Source organism: Sinohyriopsis cumingii, chromosome 10 (assembly GCF_028554795.1).
Source record: "Sinohyriopsis cumingii isolate HCF-2022 chromosome 10, ASM2855479v2, whole genome shotgun sequence".
NCBI lineage: Eukaryota > Metazoa > Mollusca > Bivalvia > Unionida > Unionidae > Sinohyriopsis > Sinohyriopsis cumingii.
Window position 1 is genome coordinate 24,878,094 of NC_142970.1, and position 24,226 is coordinate 24,902,319.

Genomic DNA, 24,226 nt, shown 5'->3' on the forward strand with positions numbered 1-24,226 from the left:
GGAATGCCACAGGGTATGTCTTTGGACAGGCCAGCTTGTTGTAGCAGGAGTTCTGCTTCGTTTCGTTGTTTGGCTCGATCGGATCGTTGAATAGTTTTCCAGGCTCTTTTCCATTCTACCGTGTCGTTCTTGTTGGCATAGGTTCGTCCCACCACGATGGCACGGGCTAAACACATCTGGCCTTGAGGGTTGTTAATTTGGACGAGACTCTTTTTGGTGCTGCGAAGGTCGTCCACCAGTAACATCTTTCTGCGTCCAGTCCCTTGAGGAGGAGAGACGTGGGTCATGTCCAGTGTGGCTTTTCCATCGGTGATGTCAAACTGGTCATGAGATTGTTGTACGTGTTGAATCTTGTCCATGACTTTGGAAGCGGTCAATTCTGCAGGGGTGCTAAACTCGATCCAAACAGGGGATTTCAAACCGTCGTGTTGTATGGAAGGTCTCAAGCGATCGTCTTCTTTGGGTTGACATTGTTGCTTGAGTGCGGTGAGCAAAGAATCCCACACCCCAGTGATGAACACTTCTGCTTTCTCTAACGGTACTTCAGCCTTGAAATCTTTAAACTTCACCGTGTATTTGTAAGCCGTGGTTCTAAATTTTCTAGAGGAGCGCTTTTCCGTCTCAGGAATGGAATAGTATTTTTCAGGGTTGACTAAGGGTGGTGAACTTGGTTTAGAGGGTTCGGATTCTGGTTCACTCATGTCCTCTTCAAAATCACTGGCATGAATTTGTGCCAAGACTTCAGCTCTGGTACGAGGCGATAGATCACGTTTCTGCCTCTTACTTTCTTCTTCATCTTTCTTCTCGAATGAATAGGATCGTTTCATCTTGAGTGAAAAACGTCAAATGACTCAAGTGTAAACACCATAGACTAATTTATAGTCATGGCAAACCAGCGTATATAAAAGGGTGTGTCTTGTTCTTTCACTATTCATTTCACTCTCAAGCCGAGCACAACGATGGAAGAGACTAGCCAAATCGAACGTTTCGTCAGAGCTTTGCGAGGGGTCATTAGAAAATTCTCTTCAGACCAGCCGACGGACTACTCTCCTTCCTTTCGAGATAAGAGTCAGGATACTTGCTATATCTGTCAGAAGAAAGGGCATTGGTCTTCAGAGTGTCCAGACCGTCAAAAAAGAAAAAAAACAGGGGCTAAAAAAGACAAAAGTCAAGATACCTGTTATTATTGTAAAGAAAAAGGACATTGGTCTCCAGATTGCCCAAAAAAGAAACAAGAGGAGTCAGAAGAAAAGAGGAATTCTTCAGAAGAAGAGAGGGATTCTTCAGAGGAAGAGAGCGATTCTTCAGAGGAAGAAGAGGAAGAAAGAAGACAATTCTATTTACAAGAGGCAAAGAAACAGGAGAAGAAAAGAAGAAGGGAAGAAAATGAGGAAAAGACGGTGAAGAAATTCAAAAAACAGAGAGACTAAACAAGGAAAAAGAAGAAGTCAATGAACTTTTAATTAAAGTGTTGTGTTGTGTTGTGAATTGTGAATTGGATTGTAATAATGGATAAAAGAATAAATTAATGATGGAAGGTAAGTGTCTTTGAGTTTTGATTTTAAAATAAGAACGTACACTCACGCACTCATACACAGACACGTACTATGGGGGTAAAATGTTTTTTTTTTTTTTTTAGTTATTGGCAAATTGAAAGGCTATCTCTTTTCGAGAAATGTGGGTGGCCCTGAAAAGGGCCTTTTTTTGGTGCAGGGGTGAGTTTAAGCAATCAACTTTAACTGCCTTAAGCCTTTGCCACGACCAAGGCCTACTTCTGGACTGCGTAATGTTGATGATTGGGTTGAAATCACTAAGGGTGGTACGGTAGGCTTAGTCACAGGGTTAACGTGTTTAGCTCGGGAAGGTTGTATTCTCTTCGGTCGTAATAAAGAAGTCTAATACATTTGTTTCAGACTCCTTAACGCCGCTAAAATGTCCAACAGTACCGTGACCGTTTGATTTTCACCCTCTTGTTTCTTTGCTGCTACTTCTTCTTGCTGTTGCTGCTGTTGTTTTTTTCTTACCTCTTCTTGCTGCTGCTGCTGTAGGAGAAAAGCTTGTTCCTCTTCCTTTTGTCGTTGTATAAATTTCTCCAATTCTTCTTTCTGTCTCTGTCTAAAATTCTCCACTTGCGGTAATGAAGAAGGTAACGAAGGTTCTGGAACAAATTCTTGCGAGGTAAGAAAATCCACAAAATCCCAATTCACCTCTTCTGAAAGTAAGTCCGGGTTCCCTTGGGCGGTCTCTCCTGCTGGTGCAACCCAATGGATCGTTTTCTGAGTTTCCGTCATGTTGAATCACTGTCGCATAGATTGACTGTACACAAGCGCTAGCGAATCTATATAGACCACGTGACGTCACAGACTGCTCTCTTCGGATTGGATGCGGGCTGACAGAATTTTGTAACGCGTGATCGGATTGGTGAATGAACTCAATCCGTTTCAATCTTTCCTCTACCTATAAATAAGCGCAGTTCACTGCACTGATTCACCTGTTCTCGTCGCTTCAAGATGTGGACCACAGTCGAATCATCCACCCTTGTGTCTTCCATGATGTTTAGGACGGACATGCTCATGTATGTCCGATCCAAGTGGACCGTTGTCGACAAGTCAGACACCAGTCTGTGGATACGAAGAGTGTACGTAGAAAGACAAGGTTGCCTCAAGAGGACACTGATTTATGGCCCTCGAGTAAGACGCAGCTTGAGGACAAGAAGATGCCGCAGATGCCCTTTATGTTAATGGATACATTAACATAAACCCAAAGGCCCTTTTCAGGGCCACCCATATTTCTCGAAAAGAGAATGACTTTCCATTGCCTACCCCTTTTTCAAAATTTTTTTATTTTTTAAAAAAGAAAAAACAAACAAAAAATCCCATGTTCAATTCCCCTTGTCCCTAATATTGCTTTTTTCTCCCATGTTAAATTTCCCTTGTCCCTAGACAAGCCCAAAATCTATTCCCATGTTAATTCCCCTTGTCGCTAAAGTGGCCCAGGGGTTTTCGTAATGTTAAAATTCCCATTGTCGCCAAAGTGGCCCAGGGGTCTCTGTAATGCTAATTCCCATTGTCGCTAAGGTGGCCCACTTCACTACTGCCGGGACCCTGTTTTTAATGGTAAGTCCCATTGTCCTTAGAAGCATATGGCATTTTACACCAGGTGAAAACACCATTGTCTGATTTAACACAGTCCAGTTCATATTATATCAAAATATATGCGATTACGACGTCACAATATAAACTGTATTACAATAAACTAATCCCAAATTTACACACAGGCATACCAAACACCTTTATTAAAGTTTAGGATAAAATCTGGCATGTAATGAAATTTTGTTGCCCTACGTTTATTGCGTGTAGTGCCTATAATTTTGAAACCTTTTTTTTTTCTTCATTCAAATTAGCGCGCAATGATTAACTTAATAAAAGTGACTGCAATTATAATTAACTGTTAATTTTTTAATTCATAAATTGCAGACATCAATGAATAAACGTGTGATTAGTGGGAATGATGATTAGCAGTGTGCTAATTATTGTTTTCTAAAAGTCTGATTTTTGTGGAAATTTACAGTGTGCGCTAAATGTGATTTCATTTCATTCAGATTTGCGTGAATTCATTAACTTAATAAAAGTTACTTTAATTATAATTAACTGTTGACATTTTTTCGGTGACTTAGATATGTGTTGGTATCTTCTTTAATTGCAGACGTCATTGAATAATGGACTGCTTAGCGGAAATCAATATTAGCAATAATGGCGTGATTAGTGGAAATCAATATTAGTGCTAATTATTGTTTTAAATATGCATGAACTGGGGTCGAATTTTCCCTTGACTGGAGTTGAAGTATCTTGGGTTCGAAATGTCTTGGGAATTTTCATGGGGTCGAAATGTCTCGCTCCCATGTGGTATTGCTATTTATCGATAAATGTTGATGAATGTTCACGTAACTGCACCGAACACTCTGCGTCTGAATGGGAGTTATTTCCCTTGGCAACTCTTTGACCTCGCTACTTGTCCCGTTACATGAATAATCGCTAAATATTCACACTTTTTGTTTCTTTATTTGCTTGTGTTGTAGTTGAAATTTAAGCTAGGTATTTTATAAAGTCTTGTTGGGTTCTACGAGAGTCTTGGAGTGTTTAGTGAGACCCGAAGCGAGCGGAGGGTAGTACTCCTATTACCGATAAGGTGATTTCATGTCATTCATTTCGCCGTATTTTATAGTTAAAACGTTGGACTCCTGTACCTCTACTTACCAAGAAATGTGTTTTAGTTTACGTTGAACACTACAGAAGCACAAAATGCTACATACTGGAGAAAAAAAAAAACGTTTAGGGCCTAAGTGTGAAGTGTTATAAATTATTTAAGGAGAGTGGAAGTTTAAAACGGTATGTGAAGAAGCATAATTGAGAAAAACCATATACGTGTGAACTATGTGATTGACTGTTTAATCAGAATGGAGATTTGAAACTGAGGATACATAAAGGAGAAAACCATGTATGTGTTCAGTGTAACGTTGAACAGGAGTGAGATTTGAAACTGCAGATGAAAAACCATACTAATGGAAAACCATTTCAGTGTGTCGTATGTGATGAAAGGTTTATTTAGTAAGAGTGGAGATTTAAAGTGGTGCATACTGGAGAAAAACCATATAACTGTGAAGTGTGCTATACAAAATTTAGTGATAGTGGATATTTAAAAAGGCACATGAGGATAGTGTGAAACAGAATCTTTAAGCAGAATCGAGATTTGAACATGAAAATGCACGCTGGAGAAAAACCACAAAAGTGTGGAATGTGTGATAAAATGTTTAATCAGAGTGGACCTTTAAAAATTCACATGAGGATACATACTGGAGAAAAACCATTCAAGTGTGAAGTGTGTGATAAAATGTTTAATCAGAGTGGACATTTAAAGCAGCACATGAGGATACATACTGGTGAAAGACCATATAAGTGTGAAATGTGTGATAAAATGTTTAATCAGAGTGGAGTTTTAAAGCAACACATGCGGATTCATACTGGGGAAAAACCATTCAAGTGTGAACTGTGTGATAAAATGTTTAATAAGAGTGGACATTTAAAACAGCACATGAGGTTACATACTGGAGAAAAACCATATAAGTGTGAAATGTGTGATAAAATGTTTAATTATAGTGGAGTTTTAAAACAGCACATGACAATTCATACTGGAGAGAAACCATTCAAGTGTGAAGTGTGTGGTAAAATGTTTAATAAAAGTGGACATTTGAAACAACATATGAGGATACATACTGGTGAAAAACCATATAAGTGTGAAATGTGTGATAAAATGTTTAATCAGAGTGGACATTTAAAACAGCACAAGAGGTTACATACTGGTGAAAAGTCATATAAGTGAAATGTGTGATAAAATGTTTATAGTGGAGTTTTGAAACAGCACATTATGATCCATACTGGAGAAAAACCATTCAAGTGTTAAGTGTATGACAAAATGTTTAATCAGAGTGGAGCTTTAAAACTTCACATGAGGATTCATACTGGAGAAAACCACTGAAGTGTGAAGTATGTTGTAAAATGTTTAAGCTGAATGGACACTTAAAACAGCTCATGAGGTTACATGCTGGGGAAAAAACATTCAAGTGTTTTCTGTGTAATAAAATGTTTAATCTGAGTGTTTTTTTTTAAATAGCATGAGGATTCATGCTGGAGAAAACCATGCAAGTGTGAAGTGGATGATAAAATGTTTAATCAGTGTGAACAGCACATGAGGATTCATACTGGAGAAAAAACATTTAAGTGAAATGTTTTCAACAAGTGATGGGTAACTCTATGAGAAAGAGAAAAATATGTTATTTTGATACATGTTTTATCAAATTATTTTGAAATAAAAATGATCATTTCAAATTGAATTGGTCTGACTTTTATTTGTCAGTATCATTTACAATATAAATACATTGTCTTTTCTTTGTTGACTTCACATGACTTGGTCAGACTTTGTGTGATTTTGTCTGGCTTTGTCATGCCTAGTAGTGTTTAATATAATTTTAGATGAAGCACATTTAGAACTTAACTCCATGGAGAAATTGCCTCTCGTGAAATTGCCCCATGGAAAACTTGCCCCACTGTTCCTGGAGAAGTTGCCATGGGGTGGATGGAGAAATTGCTCCAAGTTGAAAATTTAATTTATATCAATAAAGAATGATCATCCTTTGATTTAGATAATAACTTTCATAAAATTTATGGCTGCTCTGGTGGCCTAATGGTTAGAGCATACACCTTGGATGCAGAAAGTCATTGGTTTGAACCTTGGCCAAGTCATACCAAATACTAATAAAAATGGTGCTTATAGCTGCCTGACTAGGTGATCAGCATTGAGAGATTAGTGTTAGGGCTGGTTGGCCTGGTGTCAAGATAATGTGGCTGGGTAGAGATCATGCTACATGTCTTTGGCAAGGCTGCCGCAGTGCTAGACATCACTATAAATTGCCACACAGCAGATGTTGTAACAATATTAACTGAAAAATTCTTAAAGCTACATTTAAATTCCAAACCACACGCACACATTAAATGTAAAAGTGGGTCGGTGGTTCTTTCCGGGGTTTTCCCAGGTTCTTCCTCCACCATTAATACTGGCCGCCATGTATAGCCTATCGTGTGCTGAAAAATGGCGTTAAACCCTACAACAACAACAACAACAACAATAAAATGTAAAATGTTCCGAATTTTGATTGTATATGCATGTATAAATGTGATTTCTGACTGTCAACATCAAGACTCACCCCATGACCATCTTGAACTTATAAGCTAGAAAAACCAATTTAATATTTATCTTCTAGACTCATCCACATAAATAAATTATTTTAAAGATAGAAATATTTACCTGTTAACAATAGTGCATCTTAATGGAATTTTCGAATTTTACAAGAAGTTGATGTACACCTACTTTATCTTCTGCTAATCAACTTGTCAACCTGTTGCTAGGGATTGTCAACCTGTTGCTAGGGTGAGATTGCCAAGAAATTCTCTTATGTATATTCAGTTTAAAAATTTGCAGTAATTTTAATTTTTGCCATAAAGGAAATGTAAACACGCTACATACTATTCATTGTTGTTTCTCTTCAATTTAATAATTTATTAAATTTATAAAATGTTGAATTGTTTAATATTTTGAAAATATCAGTTTAGTTTGCTAAGTATCTTAAGCCATTTAGTATCAATTTTAGGTTGAATTTTCTATAAATGACTATAAACCTGACCTTGTTCCTCGTTTAAATTGTTGATGGAATAAGTCTAAAGTAATGTATTCAAGTGTCATAGCCCAAAGCAATCACATTACATCTTTTCAAAGATATTCACATAATTGGTAGACATACAGTGTGTCATGAAAACACAAGGGTAATATTAAGTCTCCAGAATTATTTTGAACAGAATGTTCCAGTGCCAAAGTCCATTTCAGACCCTAAGGATCGTTGAATTTATTCACTTGAAACTTTATAAAAGTCATTTAGGGCCTTGTTTTGATCTTACACCAGTCTTTTGAATGTATATGTGTAGTTTTTCAGTCTTCTTGCGATTCTGAAGCGATAAAAGACGCGTGAGAAAAAGTCGAATCGAGCGAAGGGTTGTGGTCACGCTTGTACTCCTTGTGTTTATTTATATTACTGATAAAGGGATTTCATATTGGCAGAGATTTCACCGTACTTTATTGATAAAACTTCAGACTCCTGTGTTATAAACTAACAGTCAAGGTCAAACTATTTTCTGAAAACGTATCGGCTCTAATAAATAAATTTACATTACAATATCATGTAATAATTTTTTTAAAAACACTGACAAACATTTAAATTTAAATAAATATATATTAAATCAGATATAATTAAATCAAATATGTATAACAATTGTCCCATAAAGAAAAAGAAAGATTTGTACATAAAGCTTTCTTTTTACCACAGACTAATTATACATGAGGTTTAAAAAACCTGAGATAAATTACACTGTGCACAAAATAATACATTGTTATACCAGGAAAGTGCATCTGCGATTAAATTATCTTTTCCCTTGATGTACCTGATGTCAAGATTATATTCCTGTAATAACAAATTAAACCTTAATAGTCTTTTATGTTTATTTTTCATCTTGCCAAAGAAATTAAGGGTTTGTGGTCACTAAATGCAATAATCGAGGAAGGATCTAAACTAAGGTAAACTTCAACATTTTGTAAGGCCAATATCAAAGCCAAACATTCCATCTCGATTGTTGAATAGTTCCTTTGATGCTTTTTAAATTTCTTAGAAAAATAGCACACTGGATGATCAATACTACTTTCATGTTCTTGAATCAAAACTGCTCCAACCCCAACAGCACTTGCATCAACAGACATTTTAAAAGATTGGCTGAAATTTGGAGCTGTAAGAACTGATACGCTTTTAAGTATGGCTTTCAGCTTGTCAAACGCCTCCTGACATTTTTCAGTCCCAAGAAACTTGTTTTCCTTACTCAATAAATTTGTCTAGGATTCAGCAATTATGGAAATATTGGAACAAAATTTTCGACAGTATCCGGCCATGCCCGAAAATCGCATCAGTTGCTTTTTATGAACAGGCACGGGAAATTCAGAGATAGCCATGACCTTGGCATCTAAAGGTTTAACTAGTTGATGTCCGACAATGTGTCATTGAAAAGGTCCACTAGTATGACAAAACTCACTTTTAGATAAATTAATTGTCAAACATGCATCTATGAATCTGTCAAAAAAATTTCCGAGTTGTTGCTAAATGTTCTTTCCAGGTGTCATTATAGATGATAACATCATTGATGTAAGCATCCCAATTGTCAGAACTATGAGATGTTGACATGTACTTGGCGACCCTTTTCATCCCAAACATGATTACTTTGTACAGCGTATTAGTGAAGTCCATCTGGAGTCACGAATGTCGAAATTTTCTTTGCTCTTTCCGTTAGTTGAATCTGCCAAAATCCTTTCAGAAGGTCAAGTTTGGTGACATACTTGGCATTCCGGATCTTATCAATACAGTCATCGATTCTTGGTAATGGGAATGAATCTATTTTTTTCACACTATTCACCTTCCTATAATCAGTACACATACGGAAAGTTTTATCTGGTTTTGGAACGAGTATGCATGGTGAACTCTAGTCACTTTCACTGGGTTGTATCAAATCATTCTCCAGCAAATGTTGAATTTTTCAAGTATTACTCTTTGTGAGGGTTCATCCTGTATGGATGTTGTTTGACAGGTATTGAATTTGCAATTTCAACGTCATGGCAAATTTTGTTTGTACTTGTAGGAACATCTGGAAAAAAGTGCTCATATTCAAATAATAACTGTGTAAGTTCATGTCTTTCTTGCTCTTGCAAATGTGAAAGTTTCTGTATCAGATCTTTCATAATATCTGAATTCCGAAGATTTTTCACTTTAATATTAGTAGAATCCGATGATATTCCTTCACTTAAATCTTCACAGAGTGGGACAGGTACAACTAAATTAGTTGTATTTTTTGACGTGGCTATCTCTTTCAATATAATGGTACTCATATAATTTATTTAAATCCCAGGAGCACTAATATTATAATTTACCTCATTCATTTTCTTCTTAACCTTGTAACCGCTCAGGTGGCCAAGTGGTTAGAGCGTCCGCCTCGGATGCGGAAGGTCGTGGGTTCGATCCCCGGCCGAGTCATACCAAAGACTTAAAAAAATGGTACTAACAGCTGCCTCGCTTGGCGCTCAGCATTAAGAAGTTAGTGTTAGGACTGGTCGCCCTGGTGTCAGGATAACGTGACTGGGTGGGACATGATGCTACATGTTTGCGCATGTTGCCCCAGTGCTAGACATCACTCTAAACTGTCACACTGCAGACATCGTATCGATGTGATTGAAATTATTTTAAAGCTACGTTAAATATCCAAATCACACACACACACTTAAAATTGTAAGGACCGTAATATCTAATCTGAAGAAAAATTCGAAGAATGAGCAAGAGAGACAGAACTCCATTATTAACAAACTCAAAAGTGGCTGTCAAACCAGAACTTCACTTTTTACTGGAATTGCTGAATGCCAAATTCAAGCAATATATTCTGGAAAGTTCCAGACCTTAAATTTGACCCTTGACCCGATAGGACATATTTAGAAAAGACAAATTGTGTAAAAGACTTAATCAAAACTTTTACTTTTGTTTTAAATTTTATATTCTTCAAGGGAATTGCCTCTGGTAACCTTGTTGACGCACACATAATAGTCAACAGGTATTGGTTACCTGACTTGGTCTTAGGTAAGGGACCAACACCATCTACCAAAATTCTACTGAATGGTTCGTCAAAGGCAGGAAAAGGTTGTAGATGAGCTTTGGGAATTTTCTGATTTGATTTTCCTACCATATGACATGCATGACAGGTTTACAGTATTTACCAACATCAGTTTTGATTTTTGGCCAGTAGAGGTGAGTTACTATCTTGTGATAAGTTTTATTGATCCATAACTGAAATAACAGACACGAACTTTAGTAGCTTCAGTTTCACTAATGGCCTTCTGAAACAAACGGGAGATCTCTGGATCTTGTTCATGTTCAACGACATGTGATTGTCATTTATCACCCTGAGCAGAATATAGAGAATGAGTCGTTGAAAGAGAATCGCTGTGATAAATTCCTTCTGACTGATCCAAACAAGGAGAGAAAGTGACCTCATCAAAAGCCTGACAATACACGTGTTATCTAAAGGAATACTTTCCTTATTAACATTATTCTCAAGAGCTTTCATTGCTAAGGCTATGGTAACTGCACAAGCTGGAAATACACCAATGAATTCTTTTTCAATTTAATCGACTTTCTGATCCAAGCAAGGCTTATCAGTTACGAGTGGATTAACCACAACCTTGTCGTCAGCTAGGTCGGTGCCTAGTAATAAATGAATGCCCTAACGGGTAAAACAGAGACTGTTTTGATTGTCGCGGGTCATGAGACTAAGTCTGTTGACAAATTTGCACAGTGGAGAGGAACATGAACAAAGCCGCACTCTACTCCCTGAAAAAGAACACTCTCATTAGAAGAAGACTTATCAGAAAAGGCAAAGTACCTGACAATAAAAGACTCTGTGAAGCTCCTGTGTCCCTTAAAATTTTAATCGGGATAGGATTGGCCGAATCACCCAAGAGTGATATAGAACCCGTCGATATGAATGGTTCATAATTCTCCATAATCAAATCAGACTGGGAATTGTTAGACCCAAGAAATGCATTACTTTCAATACATGATCGTGTCCTTGGCCTCTTAGAAAGAAGAACATTTGGAATAGGTAAGTCTTGATTCTGATGCTTATTTTTCAATTTGTAGCAATCAGAAATAACGTGTCCCTTTACTCTTGCAATCGGTACACGTAGGAAGAGACAATGATTTTGAATCAAGCTTCTCTGAAGTTTGATTTAAAGTTGTGCCAGTTTGAATTTTATAAGGGCCTGTATTAGGCTGAAATACTTTTCTGCCAGAAGACTGTTGAGTAGAAGTCTTATTTACAAGAGAAACTTCATGAGTTAAAGAATGCTTATCGGCAGCACGAGCAGCATTTTCCAAGGTTTCAACCTGATGATTGTCAAAATAAGACTTAATGTCACCATGGACACAGTTTTTGAAATCTTCAAGTAATACAAGTTGTTTGAGACTTTCATAATCTCGTTCAACTTTCTTGGCTAAGCACCGTCTATCAAATCATTGCTCTTTTTCTCTAGAAAATTCGACATGAGTTTGTCCAGCTTCTTTTTTATAGTTTCTGATTTTTTGCCGATAAGCTTTAGGGACTAACTCATAATTCCTTAGGATGCAATCTTTAACCACGTCATAGTTACCCTTTTGGTAAACTGTCAAGAGATATCAATAGCCGTAGTAGTGAGTACACATTGCAATAATATAGTAAAATGCTCCCTTGGCCACTTCTGATTTTCAGCAATGTTTTCTAAACGAAGAAAATATCAGTCTTCTTCTTCTTCCAGAAAAGTAGGTACTAACTTGATATTTCTTAAGTCATCAAACGTAGGTGATTGTTTTTCCTTTGCCAGATCTAATTATTTTATTCGAGTTGGAAATGCCCTCTCTTTCTCTCTTGCTTCCGTATATAATTGAATTTTTTTTCTATTAACAGCATTTGTTCTTCTCTCTCCTCGCTCTTCTTTTGTAACTCCATTCGTCTTACTTCCGCCTCTTTCTGAACCTGCATTCGTCTTGCTTCCATCTCTCTTTCGATTTTTAATGTTTCAATCTGAAACTGTAACTGTGTTATCTCTTAATTCCAACGTTTTTAGCTGTACTACCATTTTCAAAATTTCCAACCACTTCTGAGTAAAATGCAAATTAATTCTCTACTTTGATGATATGTTAGAAAATGCTTGCCGATTTCACTAAAAAATCGAAAAACTAGGAAAATTAAAACTTCAAAAAGTTTTCTGAAATATTCTATCCAAAATTCAAAATCATCCGAGACGAGCTCTCAAAAATCTTATGTCACTTTTTTAGGCTCGAATAAGCAGCAAAACAAGAAAGAGTGAAAGCAGCAAGCTTTGAAAAATATACAATAATTTATTTCCCTGGAAAAAGTCTGTAAAAATAAATAAATATGAACTTAACGGTTTTTTAGGATCAAATCCAAAAATAATCCAAGAATATTCCAAGAATAAAGTTTTAGTAGTCCTAATAATAAAATGTTCTACTGATTTCACGTTTGAATCCGACGAAGACTCCAAGAAGGAAGACAATAACGTATGTTACAATATGTAGTGTTGAAGCCTACAATTCCTTGTATAAACAATAATTATAGTGGTTTCTGATAGATCAATAAATTTTTTAAAACTGTCCTTGTTCCAAAAATATTACATGAGTACACATATTTTCCTGACAAATAATTATTCCTTTTGAATCCAAGTGATTTAAAATAACTCCAAACTAAGTAATTTGAAACAACTCCAAACAGCAGAACATTCAACTAATAGTTTAACAACTCAGCTTCAACTGAGATTAATTCTCCAAAACATGGGTTAAATCGTACTCTAAACGTAAACAAGGGGCACGTGATCATCTTGTGGAAGCTTAAAGAAAGCAAGTACATGTTGTAGGTCAAGTACGCCTAGTTTGACCCTGACGAAAACCAATAATTTTAAAATAAACTAGAATTTGTTTACGACGGTTGGTACAAATTTTGAAGCAAGGTCAGGATTTAGATCAACACCTGGTGTTTATAAACTAACAGTTAAGGTCAAACTAATTTCTGTAAAAGCATTATCTCTAGTGAATACATTTACATTACAATGTCATGTAATGAAAAAAAAAATGGCAAACAATTAAATTCAAATAAATATCTATTAAATCAGATAGAATTAAATCAAATATACATAACAATATAAAGCATGCAAATTCGTTTATGCAGCAAGGTCAATCCTATTTCACATTGCATATGTGATAATCAAATCATTTACTGTGTAAAGCAGTTCTGACAAATAAGGAATAAATATTTTTATTTTAACTTCTGAGTAACATTTTAGTCTGACTATCTGGAACTTGGCAACCTCGTTGCCACCTGCAAGCAGCATTTACGTGTTGTTTACATGAATACTGATTCTAAGGCTAAATTCCCAAAAATGGCATGCAAGCATTATGTAGCAACTTGGAATAACTCACATAGCAGTGTAATATAACCCTAATGGGAAATAGCAACAGTCCCTTGAGATTTTTAATATCTTTCAAATATTCAAAATAAAATGACATTCATCAACTTGGAATAACCACCATAGTGAAATACATGTATATGAGGCAAAATTTGCAGGACGTACAGACCTTTAAAGTGAAATAAACTCTACAGTGAACTCTAACAATATGGAGCAATAGTAATACCACTTATAGAGTTTTAAAATGGAATACCGTGTTACCACATTAGTGAAACACAACTCTTTAGGGCAATAGGAACGACACCTACAGACATTTAAGGTGGAATAAGCTCTATAGTGAACTCTTAGTCTATGGGACAATAGTAATACCACTTAAAGAGTTTTAAAATGGTATAACCCCATGAGTGAAACACAACTATTTAGGGCAATAGTAGCAACACCTACTCCAGAGTGAACTCTAAGTCTATGGGGCAATAGCAATACTACTTATAGAGTTTTAAAATGGAATAAACACATTAGTGAAAAACAACTCTTTAGGGCAATAGTAAAATATTCTAAGACCTTTAATATGGAATAACCCCCATAGTGAAATAAAACTCTATGGGCAATAGTAGCAAAACATAAAGGCCTTCAATGTTTTAAAACTATTATTTTTCTGCAAGACCCAACTTGAAGATCTTTCACCTACTGTAAAATGAAATAACATGTACGCATCACACAGTATACTGGAATAAGCCCCATAACTGTGAAACACAATTCTATGGGACAATAGTAAAATTCACTTCAGACATTTAACACCTTCCTACTATTCATGTTACGCAACATTTCCGATCTATGTCTCTCCTTTAAAATAGTCTTTTTAGGACTAAATTTCCCAGAAAGGTATGCATGCATAACGCAACAACTTTGGAAAAAACAGTTTAGGCTGATATATATATATATATATATATATATATAAAAGCCTACAGGACAATAGTAGCAGTCCTTGGAGATTTTCAATATGTTCCAAAATATTCATTGTTTGTGCTACATCTCCCAACAAGCCTTTCCAGCCTTTAAATCAAACATTCTAGGACTGAATTACAAATTATTACATGCAAGCATCCTGCAGTAAATTGAAATAACCCCAATAATTTATTTTGGGCAATAGTAACAAGATCTTTGAAACTATACTTTCTTCTAAATATTCTTTTTCTGCATACACTCTCTTGAAGACTTTAACTACCTTTGCTATGGTCCTTACATGGATATATGTCCAAACAATGGTGTGAATATATTGCTAAACAAGTCCTATAATTGAAATATAAGATTTGGGGGAAATAGTGAAGATTCCCGTAGACCTTTAATACCTGCAAAATATTTGTTTAATACAAGACACCCGACCTTTCCTGTATTTAAAATATTTTTCAGGACTAAATTCCAAAGAGGACATGAAAGGAAAGCAAAATGCACCAACTAGAAATAATCTCCATAATAGTGATATCTAATTACATTTGGTAATAGTCCATGTTGATCTATTACATCTTCTAAATATTCTTTTTTGTTAACAAATCCCTTCATGAGTAAATTTCCAAAACTGACATGCAAGTATCATGTATCAACGTGGAAAGATCGTCACGACTGTGATATATAACTCTTTGGTGGATAGCAATAATCCCTTTATATCTTTAATACATTTCAAATATACTTTTCAGGAAATGACACTGTTTAAGATATCGGCAACAGTTTAAAGTAAGATTCATACCTGTGTATGTTTTTCAATGCTCATAGAGGATTTTTCCTACATTCGAGCCATTCGTTTAGGACTAATACATAAACATTTCCTTATTTATCAGTGAACAGGTAGGTGTAACCTTCATTATTTTGAAAATTTGAAAATGTTCCTCAGTGATAATTTGTTACAAATAGTTACGTACAACATTCTTAAGCAAAATGTATTGATTCATTCTGTTCCAGAAGATCATAATCAAACTTGTTACAAATATAATACAAATGAATAATATCATTCTTTAAATAATAAATAATTAAATAAAGAATAAGAAATACACAAATCAAAATTTAAATATTTTATTACATATTTTTTAAAACAAATATTTCAAGTGCAAATATTATAACGGCTCTGGTGGCGTAAATGGTTAGAGCATCCACCTCGGATGCTGGAGGTTGCGTGTATGAACCTCGATTGAGACATACCACAGATTAATAAAAATGTCATTAGAAACTCGCTCGCTTGGTGCTCAACATTAAGAGGTTAATGCTAGGACTGGTTGGCCAGGTGTCAGGTATCTTTGCTAGCCACGATTCCATTAACTCTATCTACACCTTGGCATAACGAACAGATATTTCAGAGGTTCGGCTCTGTGAATTCTATTGGTTTATGTGCCCAGCCACCGCATCCAATCAAAATTCATTTTTCAGATTTGAACACTGTTACTACATGACCGAGATAAGGGAAACAAACAACATGAACGGACAGATAAATAAGCAATTTTCCAGTATCGGTCAGTGTTTGCACAAATACCGAACACTTAAAAACATCTCTAATGGCCTCCCTCTGCTACATAGTCATACGTTCAATTTTAAACTTACAAAATATCCACTTTTAGGTCAATTGCGACTACCGTTTTTGGCGGATGTACCATGCACCACGCTATTGGCTGGTTGGCATTATATACTAAGAGAGGCAACACACGAAGTCCAATAGACGTCGCCAATATGGCTGTTCTATCCACAAAGGTGTAGATAGGGTTATCGGGATCTTGGCTAGCAAAGACCGGTGTCAGGAAGGATAATGTGACCTGGTGGAACATGATGCTACCCAGCTAACACACAACGTTTTCACAACGTTGTTATATGGTTGTGTTTTGGTTACGTGGGAAAATAACGTTTTGTCAACGTTGCTTAAACGTTACACATGAAAATGAAATTAAATAGTCCTCTGATCTAAAAGATATAGTAAATTACAAATGGTATGTATATGCATTGATCCTAATGCTATGGACAAGAAGTAATATAAATATTCCAAAGAAATTATATAACGTTTTAAAAACGTTGTACCAATGTTGTGGTTAAGTTTACATTATCAAGGTGGACACTCATAGTTTCGTAGTTCGTCCATTTTTATTTTCAAAACCAATAACTAAAAGGAGGTTGCAATTTTTGTAGGAAAACATTTTACTCGTCAGCTTTTTTATTACAAACATGAGGTACTGCCATTGCCTTAACAATATTTGACGTATCTACGAACCAAAGGCTAGCTCATCCTGTACCGACCGAATCGCAATTGAGACAGAGACGTATCTCCTGTTTGCCGCTATTTTGAACCACCAAGGCATGAACAATAAATAGTTAAACAGTTAACGTATATTCGCATATTTAGTTACAGAAAATATTTTTTTATTGGTCGATGTCTGTTGATGCAATCAGGCACTTGTAAACTGCTACGAGCTAGGCGCGAGGCATTGCCATGGCGTCAATCGCATTTTCAAACAAAAAAAATGGGATATTTCGGCCAACATGTTCAACTTGTAAAAATGACCTAACTGCTTGGCATATTTCTGTGACTTTTATCTGATTCGTATTAAGTAAATTATATTGTTACACTGGTACATTTTTGGAACGAAAAATATCGAGGATAGGATAGGTTACAATGATGAAATGCCTTCCGTTAGGCTAGCATTTCGAATTACTCGCGCTTAGCTCAAGAGCGTAAGATTTATCGTTCTTGACCAAAAATTTTTTAAAAAAATACCAAGTAATATAAATTGATTTCAATCACAAGTGAAATTCAAATGAATGTATCTTTAGACATATGTATACATATTCTGATTTACATAGATGTGAAAAAAGAAAAGAAAATGCATATTAAAGATTAAATTTTGCTAATTACGGACATGGTTGTAAATAATCTATAATACAGGCATGTTTTCAGTGATAAATTATGTACATGATCTTTTTGTGAGTTATAAACACAGCGCACATGAAAGACATCTGTCATCAGCAATGCAGTATATTTACTAATTAATAAGATGGAAGAACTTCTTTACATTTGAAGTTGATGGGTCTAGGTTCGTTGTACTTGTAAGACATCTATGCTTATTTATGTTGTGGGGGTCAAGCACACAAACACGTGTTATGTCTTACATTGTAGGACGACGTCTGCATGATCAGTTCTGTGATTGGGGATAAAAGTAAAGAATCATGCAGAATATTCAACCAAAAGTTTGCAAATCATTTTAAAAGGCTTATATTTATTTCTTTACTAAATTCTAAATTGATAATTGTGTACATGGTCTTTATTATTGCTGAATAAAGTTGATGCTGCAAAATAATAATTGTGGAGAGCATAAGCTTAACAAAAGATTTTAAGTAGATTCAAAATCAACCTCATTTTAATTTTGTTTACAAATATCAAAATATTATGAGGTATGAAAATAAAGAAAAAGAATTTAGAGGTTGAGCATAAGTCAGTTAATCCGACATCATGCATACAATACCAAATCAACAAGTACTATTACTTAATTTACATGTGTCATATTGTCAGGAATTATGATCTCATATCAGGTGCTTAACTTTGATTTTTTGGAAAATTATTTTGACTCATTTTGCTTGAAATAAGAGTATAGTTCATGTCACACTGGCAATAAAATACTGCAGAAATGACTTGACTATTTTGAGAAAACGATCATACATTTTAAGGATAATGTGCATGTTTTGATAAGAATTAAATATTTGCCTTGCTACAGAGCATGACTATAATATGCATGGAATCACAAGTATCATACATTTATAGAGTCTAGGACTCAGTTGTACCTGACAAAGCTTCTTAAAGACTGATGATGAACTTTGGAGATGATTACTATTGTCATTTGAAAGACATTACAGAAGACCGTAGAAGTTGAATCATGAATTACATATTTGAAATGTTAAAAATCCAAATCACACACACACACACACACACACACACACACACACACTTAGTTGTATCTATAAACAATATTTATAATGGATTCGTTTTTCATTGATATGTCTACTCTGTTCACCATTCCATGTTATTTTTTTATTTTCTTAGGTATACCATTGTCATCTGTAAGTCAGACACCTAAATCATCTACATTGAATGCAGACTTTACAGACAACAGTATTGAAACAATGAGGCCAGGGAGTAAAAAAAATAGAGGATTCCAGTGACAGTAAGTTTTATTTCTTTTCAATTAAATTGTACAAAGAGCAACTGTTTCATTTCAAAACTTTTTTCATTGTTAGACCCATGTTCACTCTACAGAATTTACAATGAGTTAATAGGAATAAGTCTGATCTTTCAAAACAGAAATTTATGGTATCATAAATCTCTTACAGATTTCCAGCTCAGCGTTCTAATGAAATTGGATACAATAATTTAAAATCAGCAGGAGCAGCTGGCCCTCCTTAGCAGAATTATATTTACTACACAAGGCCCAGACACAGAATATATAGACAAAATTATTGCAACTCCACCTGATTCAGTGGAGGAACTAGAGGGTCTTTGCCAGAGGATGGAGGAGAATCCCGAACTCTCCAAGAAGATGGTAATTTGGGGCCTCATTTTCTCATATCAAACTGTTATCGTGTCTATATCCATTATCTGCTGTTGTGAACCTCTATATGCATTGTACAAGTGCTAGGGCGCCTGCAGAATTATTTTTGTGGGGGTGGGGTGGATAAGATGTAATGGTCAGCTATTAAGTTTTATGGAAGTAGTTCAAAACATATATAGAGATGAACATTTACAGGTATTTTACTACATATATATTTTTTGGCTATTTTAATTCAGTCTTAGAGAGAATGTCATTTATGATGGTAAATGAGTCACGGTGGTTGATTTGTTTTGTAATTGCTGTTAGTACATTGTGTTGCATACTTGGTGTTGGCAAATTGTTTCAAATTAGAGCAAACAGATGTACATGCAAAATATTGGCAAAAAAAACTATATTAAAGCACATTTTGTCACATTATTTTTATCATTATCATTATTATTATTATCATTACTAGTAGTAGTAGTAGTAGTAGTAGAGTAGTATTTTCAGATATACTAATTGTACTCCTTCGGCGGGTGTAATATGAGGGATAGTGTCCGCAGGATGATGAAACGGCTAGGAACAAAAAGACTCTGGTCAGAGTATAGTCTAAAGAGACGTAAAGGGAAAAAGGCATTTCAAGAAGTTGTGATATGCCGAGTTTTGATAAGTAAGTATGACTTGATTTCAATTGTCTTTTTTTTAGAATGACTCGCCAGAGATTTTTCCATGAATGGATAAGGTACTACATGTTTCTACACGCATACTGCAATTAGATCTATATGAAAGAACCTGCGACCACATTTCAAAGTACATATTTTATAAATGCTCCATTGATTACTGCTGGCATTTAGAAAACTGCAATGCATTCTTTGTTGTAAAAATTATTTTAAAATATTGTGTTACTCTTGCAGAAGCTTGCTTGAAAAATAATGGAAAAGCGAAATAAATAGTAATTGAAGAGGCCATATCAGAGACCTTCAAATATGCACCCAACCAATGCGGAGGGATAAAATACAAGGTTAGCCATTTGGCTCTTATTTCATCAATATTGGATTCAGTTTTTTAAAGCATTGTGGATGCATTTCTAAATTGCAAACAAAATCATCTTATCATAGTTTCCAGGACTAATTACAGCTTGAGTAAAGCTAACTACAATTTTCATCCATCTTGTCTGATAGGACAAGTGCTTCCACTTGGAATTATTTTTCACATACAATATTTGGACAAAATAAATTCATCTTTGCGCAAATTGATTTTACCATCCACTTGCCTGAAATGACACATAATTACAAAGTTATCTTGTAACTTGGCTTAACGATATTAAGGGAAGCACAAGTGCAGTGAAGAAAGTTTCATAAAGTTTTATAATTCTAGTCAATGTGACTTCTGCATATGTAAGCGGTGCTGAGATGATATGTGACTTTTAAGTTATTTTTTAATTTGCAGGTGCTTGAGCAGAAGAAGAAAGAGATACTATTTAGAGTGGAGGAGGAGACTAATTCTGAGTCCTAATCTTAATTGAATCTAGAAAATAAATAAAAAGTGATATTAAAATATATGTTGTATTGTTTCCTTTTTCCTTTTTGTCTCTTAAAAACAAACGTTTGAACCTTCCGTCTGCAAATTCAGGGGATTCCATATCAGGCAAATGCAGTGTGGTTTACCATCTACTTTTACTTTACACCCTGCTACCTAAAAGAAAGTAATTATCTCCATTGGAGTAGATCTCCCCAAACCCCTGCCTACTTTGTGAACTCACATGTCCCATTTAAATGTAATGGAAGGCCCTGCTGTAAAGTCTGTTAGGAAGACTACCCAGCAAGAGGATTTCATACAATGAACAGAAAGCAGTGTTTGGATATAAACCATGTTAGAACACCTGCATTAAAACTGATTGCAAACTTCAGAATGGACGTATGAATTTTTATTATTACTATTTTATCTAAGATTCTTTTTAAGTGTGTGAAATGATAAATAAACATTCCGTATCGTGAAAGAGTGCATTATTATATGTGCAACTTTGAACTGATTTGTGAGAGTTGTCACGCATCAATGAATGCAGAGTGATATTTATATTAGTATTATTATTATGGTCAAACGACTGGTGATGTTTGGTTTGACATGAATGAAAACGGTGCAGAACTGACACCCAATCCTGTCACAATGGTAGTCTTAACATTCATACTATTGCAACTTCTAGCTGGATGGTAATGTTGACAGTTTTGTATAGTTGTCGATGTTTGGACATTCTTGCCAAAAGTGCGGAATATGTGTTTCAGAAACACAAGCTGGTTTCATCAGATTTCCATATAGGATTTCAATGTTGTAGGAAGGTTATTTAATAACGTTAGACAACAACGTTGTAGCAACGTTCCCACTTGTTCACCAAATCACGTTTCCACAACATTATTTGACAACGTTGCCACAACCTTACCACAACGTTGCTGCAACGTTGTAGCAACGTGGAATTGTTAGCTGGGTACATGTCGGCAGCATAACGCCCCAGTGCTAGACATGACTATAAACTGCCACACTGCACATATCAAAGCGATATGACTGAATTTTTTCAATCTGTGTTACAATCCAAATCCCACATACACACCATATACATTACACACACACACACACACACACATACACATATATCCTTGAATACTAATATGAACTAGTTAGAAAGCGAATAGTACTTACACAGACTCTTTATTCTTATACTGAATGTAATGTCAAAGTACAGAACACACAAACACAAAACGATTAGTACCATATAAACAGACAGCGATAAATACCTATGAGAATTTCAAATTCCAGTTTGTTGTGTTTAGTGTTAGAGAAATGGTCTATTCCAAGTTGGAGCCAATGACCATTGCAATTTCTCGAGAAAGAGCAAAACAATTTGAAATTCCATGTTCTTACGCGCAATTTCTTGATAAAGGGAGCGAGACATTCCTACCACAATAATATTCCCAAGATATTTAGACCACAAGTTATTCAACCCCAGCCATTGGACGATTCGACAGCAATTCGTGTATTTTTAAAACAATAATTAGTACATCGCTAATGGTCATTCTCACTAATGACATGATTATTCATTGATGTCTGCAATTAGAGATCATACCAGCATATGGCTAAGTCGTCAAAATCAGATGTCAACAGTTAATAATAACTAAAGCCCCTTTTATTAAGTTAATGAATGCACGCTAATTTGAATAAAAAGAAATCAAATTTACCACAGAATGTAAATTTGCATTATAAATATCCGATGTTTTAAAAACAATAATTAGAGCACTAATAATAATCAAACACACTAATCGCACGGTTATTCGTTGTTGTTTGCACTTAAAGAATCAGAACAAACCACTAAATCGCCAAAAAGTTATCAACAGTTCATTATATTTCATGTTACTTTTATTAATTTAATAAATGCACGCTCATTTGAATGGAAAGAAAAAGTTATGAAAAATAAATGCACCAGATGCTGAAAATGTTTATTGCCTTCCAGTTTTTATTCTAAGCTTTAATAAAGGTGTTTGGTATACTTGTGTGTAAATTAAGGATTAATTTAGGGTAAATAAACTATTTATTGTGACATTTTGATCGGATATACTTTGTTATAATACTAACTGTACTATGTTAATTGTGATAACGGTGTTTTATAGTTAAGTACAATGCGATAGTCATGTTTGGCCTCTCCAACTTGCTTTGTCTTGCAATATACGTGGGAAATGACAGCATTTCATCTGCGATACAGGTATGTGCAATGGTTCATACTTATATTCTGTCTGTCATTCTTCCTCTCTGGAATATTTTTAAAAAAAAAATTATTATTTATTTACTAAATTCTGAATTGTACTTAGTGAATATCATAGGTGTGGCTTGTGTTTTCATATATTTTAGATATAAAATATGTATAAAATGATTATGTTACTTTAAGCTTACCAACTGAGCACGAAGTTAGTAGCCAAATCTGCTTTACAATAAATAAATACTACGAATAAAGATGCATAGACATTTTTAATAACATTTAACTTTCCAAAACACACTATATATTTTATGATTAGTAGTATATGACAGAAAAATACAAAAAATGTTTCAAATGATTCGATATAGAATTAAAGGTTTAATAAAATAAATCAGATCTAATTCTTAAAACATTCAAATTATTCCACTGTGGCTTTAAACGAAACTCATTAAAATGTAGTGTACATTTTTTCTTACCCAGAGGAATAGAAAGGCCAACAATGTGAAGCCTTGAACCAAACTATTACCAATGATTTGGGTGGCTTTACTTATATTGTGATCTCGGGCATCAAGGAATGCGAGTTCGCTCACACATAAGTGTATACCGGACTGGCGGAGCCAACAGCCTAATTTATTTAATCAGCTTGATATGATATTTTGTATCATGTTACTGAATTAGCAAACGTGGAACACCGGAGGGATTTTTGCATTATTTTTATACAATGTTAGACTATTGATGTATTTAAGCAACAATCATAATCATAAAATTTAAATTACAACAATAAAAAATTGCATTTTGTAAAACTTCATTGAAAATTAAATCTTCACACGTATATTACGTACATAAACGTTCATAAATCATTTATCCGTGACGCTTAAAATATATATTACCAATAAAGATAAAAGAGTATGACTTATTCATTTACATATTACAGTTTTTCACTTTGACTTTGGCATTCCGTTCCGTGGATTAATGCACAGTATTCAGTCACTTGTGTCCTTAACGAGACACGAATAACACAAGTGAGTAAATACCTTTCTGTTTCTTGCACCTTGTAAACTATAGCGAGAACATCTTTACTAAGGAGTTATATCAATTTGTTAGAAAGAGTGGTAATCCTTTCGGTGCTAGAACTGCAGCGTATTATTCTTCCTTTAAATATACATCATAAACGAACTTATTTCTTCTAAAACCATTAATATTGTTGATCTAAACTCCAGTTCAAATCCTCACAATATGCATGAGCGAGGTATGCATTTGTGTGTAAAATTGGAACGTC

General features: G+C 34.8%; 1 protein-coding gene across 1 annotated transcript; it reads left to right on the plus strand.

The window, feature by feature from the left end:
* The first annotated feature begins 4,000 nt into the window (after positions 1 to 4,000).
* On the plus strand, positions 4,001 to 5,890 carry LOC149789750 (uncharacterized). Its single transcript, XM_089973358.1, has one exon. It carries the CDS (start codon positions 4,756 to 4,758, stop codon positions 5,377 to 5,379), a length of 624 nt encoding a protein of 207 aa, XP_089829484.1. The 5' UTR covers positions 4,001 to 4,755; the 3' UTR covers positions 5,380 to 5,890.
* The last annotated feature ends 18,336 nt before the right edge of the window (positions 5,891 to 24,226 follow it).